This window comes from Chanos chanos, chromosome 7, assembly GCF_902362185.1.
Source record: "Chanos chanos chromosome 7, fChaCha1.1, whole genome shotgun sequence".
NCBI lineage: Eukaryota > Metazoa > Chordata > Actinopteri > Gonorynchiformes > Chanidae > Chanos > Chanos chanos.
In genome coordinates, this window is record NC_044501.1 from 23607472 (window position 1) to 23631472 (window position 24001).

Here is a 24001-nt window from a genome sequence, read left to right on the forward strand (position 1 = left end):
TCCAGGGGTTCCGCATCTTCGGATTTAACCAACTGTGGATCAAAAATATTCAGGGGAAAAAATTCCAGAAAGTTCCAAAAAGTAAAACTGCTGCGCGCCGAACATTAGACTGAATCCATGCAAATGAAGTGATGTGTAGGCATACCCTGCTGTAGTCTCCTGTCATTTCACAGATCATTAGTCTCTCTCCAGCACTCGTTGTTTGAGCATTGTTTGCCTCTTGTCTCGTTCGTTCACAACTTGTGTTTAAAAATATATATGTTCTCTATTTATAATTACATTTTCTATATGTACTTGTATTTTGAATATTCTGTGTTTCATTCTTTGTATTTCTCTTTCATTAAGCGAAAGCAATCTGTATGTGTTGAAAGAAAGAAAATGTTACGTTGTTGCTGACGTGTATGTAGTCAGGCCTATGATCTTTGCATCTGTGCTGAACATGTACAAACTTTTTTCCTTGTCGTTATTCCCAAAATAATACAGTATAACAACTATTTACACGGCATTTACATTGTATTTGATATTATTAGTAATCTAGAGATGATTTAAAGTATACAGGAGGGTGTGCGTAGGTTATATGCAAATATTACACTATATGATATGGTATCCACAGGAAGTCCTGGAACCAATCCCCTGTGGATGAGGAGGGCTGATTGTATATACATTATTGTAATGTAACAAATAGGGCATGACGGCACTGTCGCAGCGACAACATTCCGCGTTCAATAGCAGAGTCACTGCAGTTAAAGTGTACTTTGCTTCATTTTTGTAGCTATGAGCTATGTCCATAGAAGTTCGCTAAATGTGTCAAAAGCTGTGATGAGTTGCCCATGTTGGAGAAAACAGGTGAGAAAAATGTTAATGGTCTGGTGAAGCTGTAGGTAATTTGGGGTAAGGTTTAGGAAAAGGATCCTGATTTTCTGAGTTTCCAGAGATTTCTTGGTGGTTCAAAAAAGAGTGAATTCATGGGCCATCCTGTCTTTGGTCTTCTAAATTTACAATTTACAATTTGGTATTTGGCAGACGCTTTTAGCCAAAGCAACTTACAATAAGTGCATCAGTCAGATTCATAATACCTCAAGCAGAGATCACAATAAGACTGAGCGTTAATTTACCCCTTTGTATTGTGCCCCTGGAATACTTTGACAAACATAGATACAAGACAAGGTTTTTTTTTTTTTAATGTAAGGAAAGGGAGGTTAGGCAGTGGGGGACAGGTGGGTTCTGAAGAGGTGGGTTTTCAGTTTCCTGCAGAAGATGGTAAGAGATTCTGCAGTCCTAACTGCATGAGGGAGGTCGTTCCACCACCGCGGGGCAATGGCGGAGGAGAGGCATGGTCGGGAGGAGTGGCTGCCGGGTTCCCGAAGTGAGGGGACCGTCAGTTGACCAGAGGTCGTAGAGCGGTGGGTTCTAATAGGGGTATACGGAGTTATTAGGGACTGAAGGTATGATGGGGCGGAGCCTCTTGTGGCCTGTTAGCCCAGCACCAGTGTCTTGAACTGGATGCAGGCAGCTACCAGAAGCCAGTGGAGCGACATGAGAGTGCTTAGGGACATTTTGGTTTACGGAGGGTTAAGGTTTAGGTTCAGGGTCGAGCTAAGGGCTGAAGTGATGAATACCACTGTTCAACACTGGACACTTTGTGTTGGTATACACTTCACAATGGACATTACCATTGTCCAAAAAGCTTTTTACAAAACAACACAAACGCACCAGAGGTATTTAGGGATGAGACCTGGCATGAGTCCATACGTTGCCCACATCCTTTGATTGTTATTCTCCATCCCACATGTGGCTGTAAATGGCGTGAAGCCATCCTGCCGTAAAGTGGCTCGTGGTGCGTGATATCACAAACACTTACAGAAAGGTATTTTACTATAACTGAAAACCATGAAAAATCTAACAATGGAACTATATCTATTGTCTCAAACCCTTATATCAAAAATATAATGAAAATTGCCAGAAATTTTTTTTTACCCCATGAAAGTTACATTTTTTGGGAGTAAAGCCTCAGAGGCCCTCATTCATTCTGGACTCTCTCACAAGCGCCTCTTGTGAAACAGGAAGTTCTAAGAGTAGAAGTTCTCTTCTGTTTAGAAATTCTCTGTAGATACTGAATGGATGTTTAATTTGCCTTTCCGTCGGGACAAGTTTATACACTACGGGTCCTCAGTGACCAGGCAGGCCGAAGTGAATAGCCATCATGGAATGAATAGAATGATACTTTTTATTGATAAACGCAGCGCTCTCATACGGGCATTTGAACATATTGTACATAGTGTTCTTTGTGCGATATTTATTTTGTGCGTTATTTATTTGTTATTTGTTTTATGTGGCACTGTGGCCCTTGTGTAACGCAATCTCATTCCCCTGTATGTATGAGTCATGCATATGTGGAAATGACAATAAAAGCAGTCTAAGTCTAAGTCTTTGGATATTTTTATATATATATTTTTTGTTTTTCTTTATCTCTACTTTCTTATACCTCATGTTTATTTGATAAATGGCGTTCAGAGTGGAAGGCAAAGTAAGAATTTCATTGCATAGGGAAACTTGTTTTAACTGTGCATATGACAATAAATGCTTTGAGTTTTGAATTGAGGTAATCAGTCATTTCAACTGAATAACTCAATAGGCTATGGTCCAAAAGGTTGCTTAAGAGCTTAACAAAAGTGAATTGTGTATTATAATTACCAGGTGAAGCAAACCATGTTGCTCTTAGTGTCTGAAAACCTTGCTCTTGCTCTTTCTGTCACCACTCAGATGACAGCTACACTGCCGCACTAGTTCCAATGAATGAATGACTTAAAAAAAGATTGGTTCATTTTACTGAACAAGAATCAAAGATCCGAACTTCCTATCACTAATGTGAACTAATGATCGTACATGACTGCCCTCTAGTGGCTTTTGATTGTAGCCCAGTTAAATCTACAGTGAAATACTCTGGGATCCACATGACTGAAAATATTTAAAAACAAAACAAAACAATGACAAAAAAATAAGAACAATACCCCCTCCCCGAAATTCTCGATATCTGTAGCAAATTAAAAGAATTTTAAGACAGACTCAATTGGTTTGGTTGCAGATAAAGATTTCCATCATTGGCTGTATATATCTGACAAAAAAGTATTTATTCTCCTCATTCGTTAGCTTTCCCTAATACAACGCCTCCCAGTTAACTAATTGATTTAACTTTGATTACATTTGGAAGCTGTTATATTAAAACAAGCATTGCAGTAAAGAACTGTCAAAATTATGGCCAAGAAGCAACAGATTTTGTCTCATCAGTTGTAATCTATTTTGGTAAAATGATTTTTTTCCCCTTGGGTATTAAAATAACTTAAAAAGCTGGGAGGTCTGGAGAACGTTCATGTTGTGACTTCTCACTAAATCGTCTTCTCTTCACCAGCTAGTTGTGCTGTACTGGAAAGTTCTATATGACCATAACCTCACACCACAGAACACTCCAGGTTGGAACAACAGATATGTTTTCGTCAGTTCCAGATCTTGGACAGAGAGGGGCATATTAGTCAGCAGAACAGTTGATGAAGGTAACATGCTGTCATATGAGGATTTCTGTGACTGCATACAGGGTGATAATATTCTTAAATAAATCCCTAGGTTTGTATTTATAATGAAAAAAAAAAAATCTAATATCTCAGTTTACTGTCACTTTTCTTTAATGGACATAGCTTCAATGAGGACAAGGTGTCAAATATGCCATCGTACGAGCGTCGCTAATTGTAGCAATTACTGTAAATGATATTTATATTTGTACAATGTGTGTATTATCTCGCGAATAGGCCTACTGAATTTTTCCTTATTGTTGGTGTTTTGCTCATGGTAAATTAAATGTAACTTTAAAAAGGTTCCGTCCGCAATCTGCGATCATGACATCATCTCAATATTTCTTTCTCTTTTTTTCGAGGGGGAGGCATGTGAGTTGCCATAGAATTGTACGAGAAAGCTGTGTTAATGTAAAACCTCAGCGAACTCAACTCATAAAAGTGGATTCACTTGACGACGTAGGATCGGATGAGTCAGTTGGGCCTGCCTGCTAGTGAATGTATAGTCAGTCGTGCGCATGCTGAGTTGAATGGAAGCAGGAAGCCTCAACACATGGTCAAATGCGTCATGGTGACGAAAGTGAACGAATGGCCTATCGTCGACGAAAGCACAGTCAATTCGGACCAATCAGAGGCGACGGCAAAGTTAAAGGTATTTTAAAAGAGCGAAATTTGAAATTAAACAAGTCAAGTCCTTGGGCTCTCTAAGAGCATTTGAGGCTACGAGCATCTAATTTCCTGGAAGATAACGTTAGCTGCGAGCAGCTAGGTAAGTTAATGATATATTCTGTTAGTTAACCAAAACTGCAGGCCCGCCAATTCATTTTAAATATTCAGGGCCTAAAACTTATGAAAACGTCTGGGTCGTTTTTGGTTAGCACTGTTGCTAGTTAGCCAGTGTTGCTAATTTTGGTGGTTTTATCACGGATGGAGGAACAGTGGGTTAGCTAATTTCATGTTTCGAATATTGAGTCAGTGTTGTACGCATATTTTGTTTTAGAGATGTACTCAGTAGTTGTTCACATTTAAGTTATATTCCTTGTTATTCTTTGCAGTTTGTGTTTCTACCTCCTAACAGTGTTAACAGAAATGACGTTAGTATGAGAAATTATTCGAGCTATGCTTGAGTAAACCTAGCTAACATGCTAACACTGTTTGTTGTTAACCGTTCGGTATAGCCTGCATGTGTTTCTAAAACAACCTTCGGACTTTGCATATTTCGACCCATCTATACATATATGTGAGCTACGAGACTGAATTGTAACTAACCGAACAGTTTTATTCGGTTAGTCGTTTTTCTTGGTTAATCACTGGTTAATCCTAGTTTTCGTTTCAGATCATGGACTTTGCCAGTGGCAAATTGATAAACGACCTCAAAGCACAACGAACTGGCAGTGAAAAGGTAATATTAACGTTTGATGGCCGGTTTGCGGCAGGCTGCGCTCCAGTTAGGTCTGCGCAGAATTGCCTCTTTTAGCATATTCTAATCTGTACAAAACGGGATTAAATTATTATTTTTCTCTTTCTTTTTTTGCGCGTCATGGATGAAAGTCGTTCTGGTGTGAGGTTTTCTTTTACCACAACCCAAATCGAGTGAGGTCTACAATAAAATTAGAATGCGTGTTTTATTTATTTTGCTTGTTACTATTATTTGCCTTATTTATTTAGGGCAATGTATTATCTTTTCTTTCTGTGTGTGCCGGTTGAATTTGACAATTAAGTTCAAGTGGTATATGTAGAGAGAAATGATATAACACCAGATGTCTGGAACACTCGTCAGTTACAGGGTCTTGATGGTGTTAATTCTGCAAGGCTGCAATATTTAATGTGCCTTCAGTTTTAATTTGCGGGATCTAAGAACTTTGTTCACTGTCCAGGTGGTCAGTGACGGACCGAAAAGAGTTCCAGTAGCACAGAGCTGCAGAAAACAATGTACAGTGCCATCAAAGTGTGTTCTTGGTGTGTCGAATGGACCACAACGGATACAGCGACCCATCACTCAACAAAAGCCAGTAAGCCAAAAGCCTCCTGTCAGGACAACTTGCCCTGGAGACCAGAACATCAACCTGGTTCAAGTGAAACCCCAAACACAGAATCCACCCAAGAGCATTGCTGCTGCTGCTCCCATGAGCTCTGAATCAGGCAAAAATAAGGAGCCAGCCAAACAGGAGAGACCAAATCGTAAGTATGCATTTTTGTACGTGTGTGTGTGTATATATATATATATGTACACACACACACACAAGTAATTGTGTATATTTTTGTAGTGACTTAGTTACAGGTACATCTGCTTATTTCTCCCTCTGTAGAAAAAACTTGCAATGGCTCATCCTCCAGTAACAGTGCTGCAAAGTAAGTGGTTTTAATCACATTGAAATGGGGAGGGGGGGGGGTAATTCCATCTCAGGTCTCCTGCTGTAACACACAATGTAAGGGATGGGGTTGATGGGGGAGTTTGGATTTCTCATGTCCTAATCATGGTCAGGAAGTGGACAGTCCCGTTTACATTAACGATTTATTTACCAAATGCAGCTCAATGAGAATTTTGGGAAATGAGTCAACTAAGTTTCCTTATTGATCATAACACATTAACAGCTAGTTTTGCAGGTGTGACTATCTCCAAGAGAGATATCATGTGAAGGGTGATCTGAGATGATGGGTGTGGAAATTCAGTTTTCTCTGATTTCAGACGGCCTGACCAAGACCTGTCTTTGGTTAAAACCATATAATCTGTTCCAACTTTTGGTAACAGAATTACAGTGTAGCCTGTTTATACTTTGGTAACAGAAGCACAGTATAAAATATCTTACAGGCCTTAAAACACATTGAATCAGTTGATATCAGCAGATTCCCTTGACTGAAACAATGTTTCAACTCATTTTAGTTTCACATACATGTTATTGACCATGGCATCTGTGTAAGACTTTTCACCTTGTATTCCTGCAGGAAGCGCTGGAGTCTGGAGAATTTCGACATTGGGCGACCTCTGGGCAAAGGGAAGTTTGGTAACGTATATTTGGCCAGGGAGCGTCAGACCATGTTCATTTTGGCACTGAAGGTGCTCTTCAAAAAACAGCTGGAGAAGGCTGGGGTGGAGCATCAGCTCAGGAGAGAGGTCGAGATCCAGTCACATCTCAGGTTGGTGCTACAAGGGTGTAGATAGAGTTATCTTGCCTCACATATATAAGGGTGTGGATAGAATTATTTCACTAAAGACCGATCGGTTCTGTGCCTTCTGGGAGCTCTATGCATTTCAATTTTTTAAAGTGATGTTCTGAGCTTTCTTGGTATTTGAATATACGATCATTTAAAGAAAGCTTTGTGTTGCGAGTTTGTGTTACTTTACACATGTAAATTTTTATGTGGCAATATTCATATTTGTTGCAAATAAATATCAGTCCTCTGCCTCCATGATTACTAATAATCAGTATTGTTATTGGCCCTGGGAAACTATGTTGGTCAAGCCCTAGTGACATTTCCCACTGACTTTCTGCTGGTCTGATGACTTTCACACTATGAACAAAGAAAATGGAAAACTGATAAAGCTGGAGTGCTAAAGGGACACGTGGGCTACGGTCAAATAGTTAAAAAGATGATGTCTTATGTCCTTTCCTAACCACTTTTCCTTTACCTCTGTGGAAAGCGTCCTGAGGTTAAGGAAAGATGTGAATTCATAAGGGCTTAGGAAAGGACAACCACGGTGCTAAGAGAATCCAACTGCACTTGCACTAGGCTACATAATTATACGACGGCGGATGTTATTGCTGTGGGTCTGCCATGGTGTGCAGTACCCTCTTATTTATTTATTTAACCTGCTTGGCTCTGTTTATCCGTGTTCCTGTCCATACAGACACCCCAACATCCTGCGTTTGTATGGCTATTTCCATGATGCCTCACGTGTCTACCTTATCCTGGAGTTTGCGCCAAAGGGAGAGCTGTACAGTGAATTACAGCGCTGTGGTACTTTTGACAACCAGCGGAGTGCCACGGTGAGACAGTCACACAGCTGACTGTGGCCTTTTACATGAGTCTGGAACAAGCACCGGCCTTATCAGAGCAGTCACCTGCTCAGAAGTCAGCAAGGCCTTTGTATAGTCTACCTTTTTAGATGTAGGTTTATGTGATTTTAGGATCATTTAATTGTAAGAACTATAAAGCTCCAATACAGTTTAGTGACACACATTACTGCAGTACTGTGAACACAATAGTGAAAAATGAAATTACAGTGGAAGACGTGCAGGAATAGGTATGATCATTTTGATAAGATGTCTGTACTCTGATACCATGTCAGATTTCACGCCAAGAGTAGAACTTACACTGCATGACAGAGAACCTAGCTAGGAATAGGAAATCTGAAGCTTTTTTTGGGATTCATGGCTGAATGACGTGAGACTTGAATGTAATTTTGACTGTGGGTTTGTGTCTTGCAGTACATTATGGAGTTGGCAGATGCTCTGAACTACTGCCACTCTAAGAATGTGATCCACAGAGACATAAAGCCTGAGAACCTCCTACTGGGGGCCAATGGAGAGCTAAAGATAGCAGATTTTGGCTGGTCAGTTCACACTCCATCCTCCAGGTACACTTTGCCTTAACTCTTACTTTACCTTTTAATTCTCTTCCTTTCCTCATGGCCAAATGAAACCAGTCAACCGATTCGTTATGTGGGTACAAAAATCAAAAAATGTCATTTAAAAATTAACTTATTTGGTGAGACATTGATTTTTTTTTTTCTTTACATTTTAAATGAATGCAGAAGAGGCATGAATTTGACATTTGCATAACCTTCAGTTTAGAAAGGTTGCAAATACCCTTAAGAATGATGGTTTAACTGGGGAATACCCTTAAGAAATGTGGTTTAATTGTGAAAATATCTGAATCCCTTCTGGATCTTAGGTTGATATTTATTTAACCGGAAACTAAAGGACTGATGGTCTGAGCTGGAAGCAGGGCAGGATTTGCTTGCCAATAGATAAAGGTTAAAGTTGTCATCTGTAGTGGTCTCAGTGCACGTGCATTAGCACAATGTCTATGCATAGCAATTCCTCATTTTTAGTGAGTGTGTAGCCGAATGGTGGTATGCTCAGTGAAGGCAATCTGATAAATCTCTCTTTAGCAGAGATGCAATTAGCTACTATAGGTTATATAACCAGCTTTAATGAGTACTGCTGCACCACTGGGTTTATAGCTTACAAACACTGGCTTTCCTGAGAAGTTCATATATTTAAATGTAACAACCTCACTGTGCTCAGGTGTAGGGAGAGTTGCTAGGTGAATCTTCTCATCAGACCAAACAAGCTTTGACCTGATTGGCATCATGTGAACAACAGCTGTGAAAATGGACCAGCTGCAGTCATGGTTGCATTATCAAGTCAGAGAGAAATGGTTCTTTTGTTGATTAGTATAACAGACAGGGTTGATGAGGAGGGAAACTGATTTGCAGAAAACTGATTAAAATATGTGTCTCTCATAAACACTCACACATTTCCCACCACATGTTTAGGATGACTTGTATATATTTGGATGCTACTGAGTATTAATTAGTGATTCACAAGCTCTCCTCAAACATATATTAATGCTGTATAGAGTGTTTGACCCACTCAGTGGATCTAATAGCTTACTCTGGATCAGTCCCACATCCCATTCAGTTGAATCTGAGTTAGAAATTTGAGCTTAAGGCTTAGCCAAGGGGGCAGAAACATTTGTCAAAGCATAATAGCGAGCAAATCAATCCGTTCTTTTTTTTTTTTGGATATCTGAGTGAAAACAAGGACGGTACTTTCAATTTGTCCCGCAAGGCCTGTGTTGACCTGAAAGATTAATGCCATACTTGGTCTTCTTAAACTGAACTCTACACACAACTACTATAGTTGACCTCTAAGCATCATGGAGTTCTACTTGGAGTTCATGGTAAGTGGAGTTCATTGAAACTGTTGCTATACATTGTGCTTGTTCTGTAGGGTCCCCTCACGCAGACGATTAAGTTTCAGTTCTTTCCCACTATTAAACCAGAGTTCACTGCTCTTTTTCTGCTTTAACGGGGTTATTTCAATGTCTCAGGAGGTCAACTTTATGTGGAACACTGGATTACTTACCTCCTGAGATGATTGAGGGAAAGACTCACGATGAGAAGGTGGACCTGTGGAGTTTGGGAGTGCTGTGCTATGAGTTTCTTGTTGGACGTCCCCCTTTTGAAACAAAAAGCCATGAAGAAACCTATCGCAAGATATCAAGGGTATGTATGAAGCACTTCATTTTACGCTGATCATCCATGTATAAGGGCACCTGTTTATCCCAGTCCACATCACACTCACTGCTGAGTTAAGGCAGGTAGTTTAGCTTCTGCAGATATTTGTGAAAGCCAGTGTTAACCTTAAATAGCACCAAAGTCTGGAGATTTTTACATACATTTTTGATCATAAATAACTAAGAAACTGACTAAAATCTTGTTTTGACATTTGATAATGTCTTTCCCCCTGTAGGTGGAGTTCAGCTATCCTGCCCATATGAGTGAGGGTAGTAAAGATTTGATTAGCAGGCTGCTGAAACACAACCCCATGCACCGTCTGCCTATCCAAGGTGTGCTGCAGCACCCATGGGTTGTGGAGAACTCTACCAAGAAGCCAACCACTATCTCCACTGGCTCTTGCACCGGCCAATGAGGAGCTTTTATTTTCAACATCTACAACCATCATTGGCTACACTCCTCTGAAACGTCAGTGGAGTATTACTGCATGGATATGTATGAGTGAATGTTGTCTTAAAGTAAATGTCTTTTTAAATCACCACTGTGCTCTCACGGCAAGAGCACTGTTGTGGCACCATGTAAATATTTCTCTGTTCTGTAAAATTATGAAAGTTTAAATGTTCCTGCTTTTTACTTGAAACAATAAACATGATCCTACAATGAAATTGATAGGTTGCATGGGAGGGATGGAAATTTTTTAAATGATTTTTCACTGTGCTTTTAGATGTGTTTTTTCTCCTTATGTGTATATTAAATGAGTGTAAAAATTCATTGTTTTTAATATTTTGTGTGAAGGTCGTTGGCCAGGTTGTGATGATGGAGAACCATGAGGAGTGCAGTATCCTGAGTCTGTAGAGAAGGGATCCTATAGTTGACATATGGTTAGAAATGGGTTCATTTGTGTATCCTGAGCAAAAAGAAAAGAGATGGATGTATGAATGAATACACTGCTTCATGTCACAGTGTGACACTGAGTTGAAGACAGTGCTCATATTCCACTGAATATGATACTAGGAAATGGGTGTTTTGTCATGAATGACTAAATATATACTTTTCTTTTTGGGGATCTAAAAACCCACTGTATAATAACTACTGTTTGTATTTTCAAAAGCAGAGTAAAAGTACGAAGTGACAGACCTCTGTCAGGTCAACCCTCTATCTTTACACTTTACGTGCAGGTCAGTGTAAACTGATTCCTCTGCAGGCGCAGTAAATAACGCCTACGAACAATTACCAAATATGCAGGTGGTTATCTAATTTTGGCCGCTAGGTGTCGCTTTTCTACAATTTCCAGTTTGGTCTCGGCGGTTATCGGGCTTGATGTCCTATGACGTACTGCCCTATGAGATTTAATGAACTTGGACGTCAAAGGTTGGAGAAAATAAGTAAATGAATATTCATTCTTTGCACTTGGCATTTTGTACAATTTGACCATATGATCGTGGATCGTTTTCTATCAGTGTGTCTACATATGTACGATGAAATGAAAACATGGTTTTGGTTATTATACGTTCACTCACTGCTCTGTGGACAATACCTACACATTTCCCTCCATGGTTGTATAATGTTTCATAATCAAATATGTAAGAGATAGTAATAATGCTGAGCGTATTCTTCTTGAGAGATTTTATGAAATTATTGACTCAAACATCCTCGTTTTTTTTCACGAAATATTACGTTTTGTACATAGGCTTCATTCTAATATTAAAGCTTGTTAGAAATTAGGCTATATAGACAGACTAGTTCTTGAGGACTATTTTTCAGGATTTGACGCAGCGAGTTTGAGAGGGGCATGTAATACCATGTAAACTGACCGAACCGCCATGACACTGAAAAGAAGGAATGTTTCTTTAGCCTAATGTTTGGTCAGGGTCGGTTGGTGTAGGGTACACGTTCTCCTTTTCCCGAATAGAACGTGCGTCTTCAATCTCAAATATTAATTAAAGTTCATTTACGTGTTACATGCCATTACATAGCCTACTATCCTAAGTTTATATTTATTTCGTCTTCTCACAGCGAAGGGGTTTACACACACACACACAGTTTGTAAGTTTGAATCAGTTATCCGATCCAAATTTAAATCTTGTGCTTTTCAGTCTTTTCCAACTTCTACCAAATGAGACCTCAGATGTGTTGGACCTCATACAGTACTCATATCGAGAATCACCATAATCTTAATAGGACGATAGGAATAGAGGTTAAATGGACCACCTTGGTTTCAAGGCTAGGTTCACACAGGCCACCTCCATGGTAGGCCTATAACACACATTTTTTTACAACAGATTATAAACCACATAGGCCTACAAAGAAATACATTATTTGACGCTGGTTCGTTCTGAGCTAAAAAAAAAAAAAAAAGTCCAGATGTTTCGGTTGAAGTCCAAACTCGGGCACGACACAGGTACCTGCTGACTCCCGCCTTGAGCAAAACATCTGGCAAATCCTGTCTGTTCTAATTTCACTCTTCTGTCTGTTTCGTCTGCCTGTTGTTGCTTCTTCACTGAACACGCAAACACCGAAAATCGGTGGGTTTAACCGAGACATTGCATAAAGCTAATGCGTTCCCCCGCTCCTGGTACGTAGCCTACTTCAGTAAATTAAGATATCCTGCCTTCATTATCCGGTAGTCGTTTGGTGAACAAGCAAACGAAGTTTCCAAAACAATGATAGTGTCTGAGCGTTGGTCTATAGCCTACTGCCTCTGTTGCCAGTTATGATTTAAAGGGTATTAAAATGGATACCCTTTAAATCATTTAAACGGATGTTAAGCAGAAAAGATGAGTATGACAAATGCGGAAGTTCTGAACCACCGAACGGTTACCATTCAGCTGCTCTCACCTCCCACACACACACACACACACACACACACGGTAACCCACGCCTAATCATTGAAAGTATTAAATATTTTTTCATATCTTTAAATGATAGGCTCCGTTCCCATCCATGTATGGCATTATTCAACGATGTAATGAGCACCGCTTTCCTCAGATAAAAAAAAACCGTATTTTTTGTCGTCTCTAAAAAAGGTATTGTCATTAGATATAACATTCCTTCACTAACTAAACGAAGAAATTGTGTAAATTAAAATGTCTAAATCAAAAGACAAACTGAGCCAGACAGATGCAGTCAGGCCAAAAATCACAGTAACATTACAAAACAGTGATCCGCCTTTTCCGTGAAAATGGTATTTTCAATAAAATGAGAATGTGATTCAATTTTTAAAACATTTTATTCTATTTCGGAGGAAAAAATACACATTTCTCACGGTTCTTGTTTTAAGCACACAAAACCAAACACAATTGTACAACAGAATTTCACATATTTCTTTATTCTTCAATATATTCATTTTCACGATATATGATAACGATTTTTGTGATATACATTCCATCTTTTTGAACCACAATAACACTACACATACATTTTATAACATTTCCACAGCACCCATTGGATTGCACAGAATGAAAATGCGTATGCAGGTTTTCTTTCTGGAAATATGTCAGAATATCAAGATAAAATCACCTTAATATCATAGCTTTGACGCAATTTTACTCTTCTTGGAGGGAAAATCAGTTGATGTAGTGATCATAGCGTGTTACGAAATCTAAAAAGACTTCATAAAACTTAGCATTATCAGAATTTTTCAGCTTTTGTGTGAAAATCCTTTTTAAATCGCAGGCCGTTGCCTAAATGACATTTTCTATTTTTTTTGTTCAGATAGGGGCTTATATAGAGCCTTGGCTGGGGGCTTGGTGTGCATTCCAGATTTATCAATATAAACGATGCTTAAATGATGTATAGAAATAATGGTTTGGTTATTGTGTGGTCAGTCTTTCGGATGAGGAGTGCACTTGCTGTGTAGTGTAACCCCACTGCGTAAACATAAGCACTATTGCGGTTTTTCTCAGCCTCAGAATTCTTCCTCCGCCATTACTGCGTGGTCATTTTACATTCAAAATGCATAGTTTAAGTAACTCTATTTAAATCACTGTCTCAGACTGCTGTTTTTTCCTGACTTTGCCACTTTGCTTCGATCGGATGAAGTGAGAAATTAAAAAAAAAAAAGGATGAGTCTTTTATGTACAAACTTCCGTAATCTGGAGTATGGTAAGATTTTGTGACTGTGTTCATAGTCCTCCTCCTGTTACGTGAAGCTAAATCTCATATTTGTTTCTCATAGGCCTATTTATTGCTCGTCCCCAATAACTGGATAATATGTTTAACGTAATGTAGGCTGATTTAAATTTACTGCGGATTAGAGTGTATCTATCACAGGCCAGAAAAGAATCTTGCACTTACACAAATTTTAGTTTTAGCGAGTTATTTCCCTAAACATCTCTTAAAAGCGCATACTTTAATCAAATGGAGCTTTTCTTAATGTTTCGTTCGATCAGTTTTCCTACAAACTGGTTCCCCTTGCAAGCCTTGGATCTACTAATATTTTGTCCTCACTTTTAACTCTCTTTTCACTGGCATTTCGGGTTTGGTTATGAATCTGTTTAGGTTTATTTACGCATTGTGTTTATATGTGTGTTCAGATCTCAGAGTATGAATTTTGAGAACGCTCGTGACGTACGCACATATATGCGTCTGTGTTCTGATTTATGTGCGCGTGCTTAGTTTCACAAAACTTATTTTAAAGCTGGGGACTGTGAGAATTTGGGGGAGTTTGGTTCCTCAAATGTTGTGGATGCGACATAACATTAATCACCGAACAAACGCAGGCGGGTTTAGCTATTCCTGTATGTTGTATTTGTATGCTTCTATGAGGCCCTCCATTGAGTGAATGAAGCCGGAAATACTGCATATACCCCCAATCACAAATATAGCGACATCAAAAAACACCTGGTGCCATAGCAGCTTTCTCCAAAGAAGTTTGAGATGAAAGAGGCTGGGGAGCAGAAAGCATAAGCCGGCGCCCGTGAGGCTGCCCGTTAAGCCCATGAGCAGGGCAAAGTGGGGCACGTAGATGGCCATAAGCATGGTGAATACCACAAGGCCACAGCGGAGGGACAGCCCCCACGATTTCAGGCGGCCGTCGCCGCCATAACAATCTGGGAATATTGCACGTCCCCCATCTTGGAAAAAAGTCTTCTCCAGCACCTCCACAGCAGCGAAGAATGGCAAAGGATAAGACAGGAGGGCCTTGGCCACGAGGAAAATGTTGACGACAGCCCTGATGCTGGGCGGTAAATTGTCTGTGATTACTTCCTTAGTTTCATCTGCCCAGGTTAGGTAAGCCACCAACGCGAACAGGCCTTTGAGGATGCAGGCAGCAATGTGAGTCCAGTTCATCATGCAGTGAAATTCGCTGGGTTTTTGCATGTTCCCTTCCAGGGACGGCAGGAAAATTTGAGACGTATAGCTGAAAACAATGATGCCAATGGAAATGGGGAACTTCTTGACGTCGATGTAGAACTTGACTTTGTCCCACGCCCAGTCACGCGCCCGAGAGAGACAGTATGCTATCACGAGAACGTTGATGACGAAGTGAGCAAGGGTGCAGAGCAAGCTGAATTTAGAGACAGCCTTCAGGTTCTTGAGGAAGGCGCAGGGCAAAAGTATAGCGGTGGCAATGATGGCCCACGACCTCTGAGATACCGGTAGGTTTGGAAAACTGTTGTACATGAGATTGCCACTCACCACGACGTACAGAATACAGGTCATCACTAGCTCAATAATCTGGGCTACATTCACAATATGGCCTCCTAGTGAGGGAAATCTTGGCGCGCAGCAAGCATTAGCAATGTCCACATACGAGTCTCTCACTCTCACAAGCTCCCCGTCTTCATTTTCTTCATACAGGCAAGCAATTAAGATTTTTCCCGTATAGCAACACACCACTGCGGCAAAGATGATGAGAAACAGTCCAAGATATCCACCGTGAAGAATGGCATACGGTAACCCAAGAACGAACATCCCCTGCAAAATACACACAGGTTTAAAAATTGCACCACTATTGGCATGATTTGCATTCGCATAGGCTGTAGGCACTGATGTCCAAAATATGATTCAGAGTAAATTCTCCTTGTATAACCATGCAGTAGCCTAATAAAGAAAAAATTTTTGAATCACAGAATCATGGTTGTCGCAGAGAGTGAGTCTTGTGTGCGCCAGTAACTTTATTCAAGGGCCATCATGTGCTCCTCTGAACACTTCGCCCTTGTCTCATTATGTGATAATTAGGAGGCATCAGAGGGACAGAACAGTGCCGAACGTGGTTGGCTCTGATCATAAACCCACGACTGTTGTGTAGGGATGTTTTTGTCTTACAAATCTTAACATGTCATCCCTTACCTCACAAATCGCAACGTGACGTCACTGCCTTTCAGTGTCAAATAGTAATTAACAAGTTTGACAGAGGTTTCGCTCTGCTCTCTTCAAAGATTCGGTTAGTGTTATAAAATCACTTTTTTGGTTCTACGCATCTTGGAAAGAGGGTTAAACGCAGGTTAACACAAACAGAAAAACAGGTTCATGCAAAGAGAGAAATAACACGATTTCGTGCACACTATTTCTAAACATACAAAAGCAAAAGCAAAACATTATGCCACGACACGCACCCTCTCGACGAGATTCACAGCGTTCAGACATGTATGCTGGTACATATTCATATCCACCTCACTGCATCGCTGTTCCGAAACATTTCACGGCATTCAACATTTCGCGCAACGAATGTAAAAAAAAATCGGAACAGCACTTTTCCCCGCAGTTCTGGCTCATCTTTAAAATGTTATGTATTTCAAAATTCTGTTACATTCCACGCAAGAATTGTTGTTCATAGATTTTCATATCTGGTAGAATATTTTAATATCCAAGTTTACCTGGATAGCATTGGTGACGTTCCAGCCTGCTTCCCAAGCTGTGATTTTTGGTTTGTCTTGACCGCCCAGTTCGTCGCAAACCCCACCGTCTTTCGAAGCTGAGGGCGGGGGACCCGTGCCGTCTCGCTGGTAGCGGCTGTCCCCCTCCATCGTCCCGTCTCCACCCATTTCTCCAGCGGCGTCGCCCCCCATCTCTTCGTTTTTAAGAATGTCCATCTGCAGTCCTTGCCTGTGGTCATAATCCAAGTCATCGCAGGCTGCGAAACCCAAAGCTTCCTCGTCGGTAGCGGCCTGAAAGCCCATTCTGGCGAACATGCCACTCACCTTCGCCTGCGATTTATTGGACACAGCGGTGGCTGCATTCGACAGCTTATTGGAAATCTTGCTTCGAATTAATGTTGCCATTATCTCTTTCCAAACTGTACCCAATTTCAAAACTATTACGAATCTACTGATGATAATATATTTATATCTATATATAACTATATATATATATATAGTTAGATAAATTATGATTTTAGTGTAAGAGTAATGGTCTCTTTCTGAACATTAATAAAACCATGCACAGAATACGCTCTTGGACTGATTCAGCCTGTTATCTCCAATTCTTCTTGAAAGTACACCTGCCGTTTTTAGTAGTCCCTTGGATCATGTCACCTTCACACGTCGGTTCCTGGTCTCTGCATCTTATGCGTGCGCTCCCTTCTTTGTTCAGAAAAAAAATCTCCAACCTCTTGATGCAGTGGGGGTTTTTTGACGCAAAGTAAATTGGATCCAATAGCTAGTGCGTAAAGCGGTATGTATACTTTTTCAGTTTTTAAACTGATTGGCGCAGGTCGTTGTGGCCGCGCGTCCACAGTTGGTTTTCCACAGCCGTCACTGATGCCAATGCAGTACGCAGGAGCCGGGGGATGGCGAGGAAGGGGCACGTGTCATCGTCAGCCTGCCAATGCAAAGACTCTTCCGCGCAAAGCACGTCTCTGGCCTCCAGTGCGCACAGTCACCCCGCACATGAAAATGGGGAGAGAATTGCTGCATTTCCAGGGGAGGTGCTTGTGGTACCGCACCCCTCCTCCCCGCATCCACAGTTTACTTTATTTCGACATCCAATGATATTTTGGGACTTCAAGTGTTGCATAACTTTACCTGTATATAAAGAGGCATGGTCAGTGGTTTTCCCAACTCCCCAAATTCCCGGATCTCGTTTAAGCGGTTCTACGATGTGATTAAACATTTGTTACATTTTGTATATCCCCCTTTTTCTCTATTTCTATCTTTTTTTTGCGATTTTTCCCAATCTATTTTGCAACGACGACAGGAGGACTAGCTATTTTCTTGGTGACCATCTTAAATTTACCATGGAGTAGTCACTGGATCGGTCTGAGTGAGGAATCTACTCGTGATGGAAAAGAACATTTGCCAAAATGATGTTTTGTTTTACAGGCTGTTGAGGATCCGATGATGTGTTCTGTCAGTAACGTGATTAATCCGCAGGAATTGCTAAAAGAAAGGGGAAGTCATCGATAACTGCGGGATCACATAATTTATACGATTCAATTAAAAATAGGCCTTCAAATGAAATGAAGGTATGAAATAATATATAGGTCTATGTATTGAATATTCTTTTCAACGAAAATTTTGCTATGCGCACATAATCGACCAAATGAAGCATATTAAAATTCATTCAGCGCTGCTTTCGTTCCCTATGGAAGGCAGATTTCAGGAATGCACTTTGTGTACACCTTTCGCCTCAAAACGACTTCGCATGTTTGCACGCTTTTTATCACTCAACGTAATTTTAGTACTCTATATCAAAATGACCAGGCTAATACTTTACATCTCGTGTGCTTTATGGATTTAACATAGCTCTTTCACATTTAAGTCAAAATGAATATTTGAATATTTTTATTAACACGTTCTACGCCAATTAATTACACGACTTTATCTAAAAACGTTGTCTTCAGGACCAGCCCTGTTTTCGAAAACATGTAGCAGAATATTTTTTCCCTATTCAGTTTCACTAAATGCATGCGCCCGGATGGAGCCCAATAATAAATATTCCTGCTCCTGGCGACTTGAAAACAGAATCCTCAGCATTCATCTCCCTCCTTGAAATTATATTGAACGGTCAGGTAAAGGTAACCAACATTTATCACCGACACTTCTCACGGGCAATTATTTTGGAAAGTTCATTTGAATAATTACAACTCGCTCGTCTTGTCCTTTGCAGGTCAAATGTACGTTAATGTGCAGACATAAGTCACAGCCCGGCAGGATAACGCTTCTTCGCTGACAATGGAGCCTGTTCAAAGAGATCTGGGGCCTGTATGAAATTATGAACAGTTGTAAAATATGATGCGACATGTGCTTGACATTTCAGGGTAAAACCACGTGATGTTTTACATTTTTTGTTTTTATTTTATTTATTTTAGTCTTTTACGAATATTTCTCATGTAAGAATTTTCAACGAATTTCAAGACTGTCGTTATTTAGCCTTATTATATACCTACACTCAAGAGTGAGAAATACAAAATCATTATCTTAGATTTCGTATTCCACTATAGATTAATAGATTATATATAGAATATATAATATTTTTCTTTTCAGAATTAGTAACAGATTAATTTGCCTTGAGAGGGCCGACTAAAATGCACGGTGAGTCTATGCCTTAATCACCATAGTGTTTGGTTAAATATTTTTGTTTTTGCACCGTGAGGAGACAGAGCAGCTGTCTGAGCGCAGACAATTGAAATAGTCAAGTTCTCCATCACAAACGGGCTCCTTTCTAATTTGCAAGTATTTGGGTTTCGACGATTAAGTGAACAATCAGAAAAATCCGCACAGGCTAACGCAGAAAAATAAAGAGCTATGCAGTTGCTTCCTTGCAGAGAAAAACAGAGTTAAATCACATTGAAAACAGCCTCTGTATCATGCTCGGGGGAATAATTTGACATAATGCCCACGTTTTTTTAGGTTGCACTTAACGCATCATTTCGCATCATATGTTTCTCAAACAATAGAATACATGAAATTCAGCTTCTTCAGCCATGCCTTATATGGCGAGTTCATCGTTTTTCTAAGATCAGATGCCTTTTGAAGCGTCAAGCGTCCAGGATCCCTGAGGGAACGGAAGGGGTTAATCACCGCCAGCGTTATCAGCTGCCTGCAGACCTCCTCTGATATGTACTTACGACCGTCTGATTTCATACATTGTAGAAATACAATCATGAAAAGAACAGCCGTGACACGAAATGTGGGGAGGGGTTTACTCAAGCGTTTGAGGTCAATTCACATCAAGCACAGCACTGCGGTAAGACTGACAACGACGAAAGCAGTAACGACTGCAAAAGCAACCGTAAGCATAATAACACACAAAGACGCCAATAACAACAACAACAACAACAACAACAACAATAATAATAATAATAATAATAATAATGATGATGATGATGATGATGACGATGATGGTGATACGAATGATGATAATAATAATAACAATAATTAAATAAGCAGATTATTATCTATCATAGGTTATAGGTTATTCATGGAAGAAATTCTCGAACACCTAGATGATTCTTAATGGTTAGCCCATTGTCGTTTTTCCTGTCCCACTGATCCCACCGCATTCTTTATCATCGTTATCTTATGTCTTAATTTTTTTACCGCTCAATTTTGAAAATTTTGTTTATTTTTGAAATTCTCTGTTTAACAACAGAGGTGCTCAATCATTCGGCTGAGAAAATCAGTGTGTCTGTAGCCAGAGGAAGCGCTTGGTGAGGAGACCCCCCCCCCCCCCCAAACACACACACACACACACACACACACACACACACATACAACTTTGACCTATTTGCCAGCAAAGGCAGCAAATTTTGCTGCCTGATGGATGACTCAGGTCCATGCTTTATTCTCTCACAGATCTTTGTGAGTTTATAAACTCTCTCTCCCTTTCACTCTCTCTCTCTCTCTCTCTCTCTCTTTCTCTCTCTCTTTGTCTCTTGGAATTTCAGTGCGACGAACAGTTAGTTTGGGGAACCATTCAGCTTCTGCATTACTGGCCATTAGAGGATTCTGTGAGCATTTTGTGGAAGCTATTAGACGCGAATGCACTTAAATACTTTATGCGGTAGCATAAAGAGAGCCGTAGCTGTCGGATGTTGGTGCTGTCGGACTTCTTTCACTCACATATTCACATCCGTTTATGACTTTCCACATTTTCTTGTTCTTTTGTCCCCACTTTTTTACATTTTAGACGATAGTGGCAATGCTTCAGAACCTATTGTAAAAATACACAAATATTGTCCTCTGAGAATCGTTGTTTAAATAAGAACACAAAGAGACGGAATTCTCTGGGGGTAAATGGGAGGGTAGATTTATCACATTGGTTTGCTCGGTTTCGCACTTCTCGTACAATATTTCTCTTGTCACACACACACACACACTTACACACAATTCAGTATATGTATCTATAGTTTATCATATCTATCACATTGCTCATCACAATAGTTTGTGCTCAGGGGATGTGGGATTTCAGTGAAAATTTTAAATTGAACAAATTAGTAAATGAATTATAATTTAAGGAATGTGTAATTCTGGTTTCCCTTAAAACACAAATGAAATTAAATCCACTCCACAATGGGGAATTGCATTTCATGTTGAAAATTAAAATGTACTCCTGCACAGATATTATTTATTTTATCATTTTTTTGTCTATCTTTATCAAGGGTGTCATTAATTTTGGAATTTATATTTCAGAAAGCTGTGTGTGGTATGTGTGGATGAGACAGAGAGAGAGAGAGAGAGAAAGAAAGAGAGAGAGAGAGAGAGAGAGAGAGAGAGAGAGAGAGAGAGAGAAAATCACTATTATCAGTGCACGTGAGAGCAGAGACAAAGCCAGTGGTGCAGCTCTTTGAAGTGGCACGGATGTCCTCTCCACTCATCACACTCAGTTTATTACCTATCAGAGAGGTCAGTGAGGGGCCATGGGCCTGCTCCCAGGAGACCACAAAAACATAGTCTCCTTTACTCAAGGAGACTAACCTCAAATCAGATATGCCAAACAGATTTTCATGTGAATCATGTGAGCATGATTATAAAGGGAAAGATATTCCAAGATCCTTAGGAAATAAAACTAGAAATAACTACTGCAATGTGTACTGCTTTGTAGATTGGTCCATTTTAAGTACAAAATCAATTATGACATTTTTCTCTCTTTTATTTTCTTTTCTTATCATGGATAAAGCTACTGGGCTGTTCTGAGATCAGCTATACAGAACAAAATATGTTCTTTGATTTGGCGGCAATGATTTCAGATCAGCTGTTCTGTCAATCCCAGAGCACTGATCAGAAACCTTTAAAAAACAGTTCCCTCACTGTAGTCTTTTCCATAAATGTGCACTATTAAATGATTCTTTCTTTACCATGAATAACCCAACATACATTAAGACAAACCAATCCACAGTGGCAGTCTAAAGCATTTGGTCTAAGTTACCTACAGGCCTTATTTGTGACCTGCAGACTTTGTGAATTTGCAGATCTCTCTAATTAAGCCTGCAAAGCAGGAAAGAGACATCCAGAGATTAGAAGCCTGGTATGATGAACATTAAAGCCAGACTCAAACAGCAGCATGTGGCCAAAACAGTGTGGAGGTGCCTGTCACACTCCCTCAGTCACCAGCCTCTACCCTCTCACTCTGATCTCTTCACCCCTCCCTTCTCTCTCTCTTTCCCCTCCGGCCTCCGCAGTCTGCTCTGTCCTTTTTCCTATTACACACTTGGTTGGGCTGGCATCGGTGTCATTTCTCTTCCTTCACCAAAGAAAGATAATTAATTAATCTTTCACAGTCAGTAATAGAGCATCTACCACAGACCTCCTGTGACCAGACTCATCACAATGTGCCTTAAATGCAGAAAGAGGGAAAATAGTCTCGAGTTAATTCACATTCCACTGATTCACTTTTAACAGTGTCACACTACCAGCATGGCACAGGAACAACAACTTGGAAATGCTGAAAAGAAACATGTATTTACCAGTTATGTGCCTATTTTATTTTTATGTGAATCCACCTGATTCCATTTCACAAATGCTCTTGTATTTGGATACTTTCAATAAATATGAAAACTGTACTCTATGTATTCGATACACGAGAAACAGTATTATACATTTGTATGTGTCTCTGCAGTTTATCAGCTAGCTCTCTATCCTTCACATAGTGAAACGGCATTCATGATAAATAAATCCTCGCTCTTTTGGATTTGTCTCTTGGTCTTTGTCTCTCTCTGTCTCTCTATCCGTCGTTTCGGCCTTATTTACGAAATATCATTGGATCCTTCCCTCGTCTCTCTTCGTTAACCTATGGCTGGCCCCATTGTACGCATTCACGACAGCCCAGCGAGGCGGAAAATAGCACATACCACCCTTCAGTTAATGAGAGAAGCTGAAAAGACACACGCGTCTCCAGGGGGGCGCAGCACGCGAAAATTAGCCAATCGCGCTTTGGCTCCTCTCCAAATCCATTATTATTAGCATTACAATTACAGGTAAATTATTACGCTGATTAACCGGTACCAAGGCAAATTTGGTGGGGTAGTCTATTTCACTATAGGTAAAAGCAAGCTACATATCCCTATAGAAGTATGGTCATTTTTTCATTTCGTTTCTAGCAAACATATGAAAATGTTTTATAATGTTCGCTCCTTTTCTCTTATAAAATTTATACACACACACACACACACACACACACACACATATATATATATATATATATATATATATATATATATATATATATATATATATATATATATGTCTGTATGTGTTTACACGTAAATATGTTTGTGTGTGTGTGTGTGTGTTTGTGTGTGTGTGTGTGTTTAAACTCCTCTATAAAGCGTGGAGTCAAAATTTTCTTTTAGTTACATTTTTTTACGACAAGACAGGGTAGGCCTAATCTTTATGTACACGACAATTTCGACGGCCACAATAGACATTTCACGTTACGCTCGCAAATCTAAGGCAACACTTTCCTTCTATAGCGAAATCCAGGTGGTCTTATGGTGACAACCTGAAAGCCTTTTCATTTGTCCTAATGCGCCTGTTTAATGGGTTATCATTAAGTCCCCAGAGAGACGTAGGGTATGAAGTGGTTTATATTAGCCCTGCATAATAGCCCTATTAGTTCTACCTAACCAGCACATGTTCTCTCTCCCTCTCTCTCTGTCTCCCACCCTTCTCTCATGGAAAAATAGTGCTTGCTTGGCTTTCCAGCAACATAACAATGTCGTGCCACTACGCCATAATCGAAAACAGTAATAATTTCCTGTTTTCGATCGTATGTGTAATTCTGTCCTCATCTTCCCGTGTCATGT

General features: G+C 39.9%; 2 protein-coding genes across 2 annotated transcripts; one reads left to right on the forward strand and one right to left on the reverse strand.

The window, feature by feature from the left end:
- Positions 1-4134: 4134 nt before the first annotated feature.
- aurka (aurora kinase A) lies at positions 4135-10228 on the forward strand. Its single transcript, XM_030779110.1, has 8 exons — positions 4135-4218; positions 5444-5747; positions 5876-5918; positions 6513-6704; positions 7417-7555; positions 7997-8145; positions 9627-9801; positions 10049-10228. Exons 1-8 carry the CDS (start codon positions 4135-4137, stop codon positions 10226-10228), a joined length of 1266 nt encoding a protein of 421 aa, XP_030634970.1.
- A 4316-nt stretch (positions 10229-14544) lies between these two features.
- Positions 14545-17039, reverse strand: slc32a1 (solute carrier family 32 member 1). The gene is made up of 2 exons (XM_030780886.1): positions 16635-17039; positions 14545-15732 (listed from the first exon to the last, which is right to left on the reverse strand). Exons 1-2 carry the CDS (start codon positions 17037-17039, stop codon positions 14545-14547), a joined length of 1593 nt encoding a protein of 530 aa, XP_030636746.1.
- Between the last annotated feature and the right edge of the window lie 6962 nt (positions 17040-24001).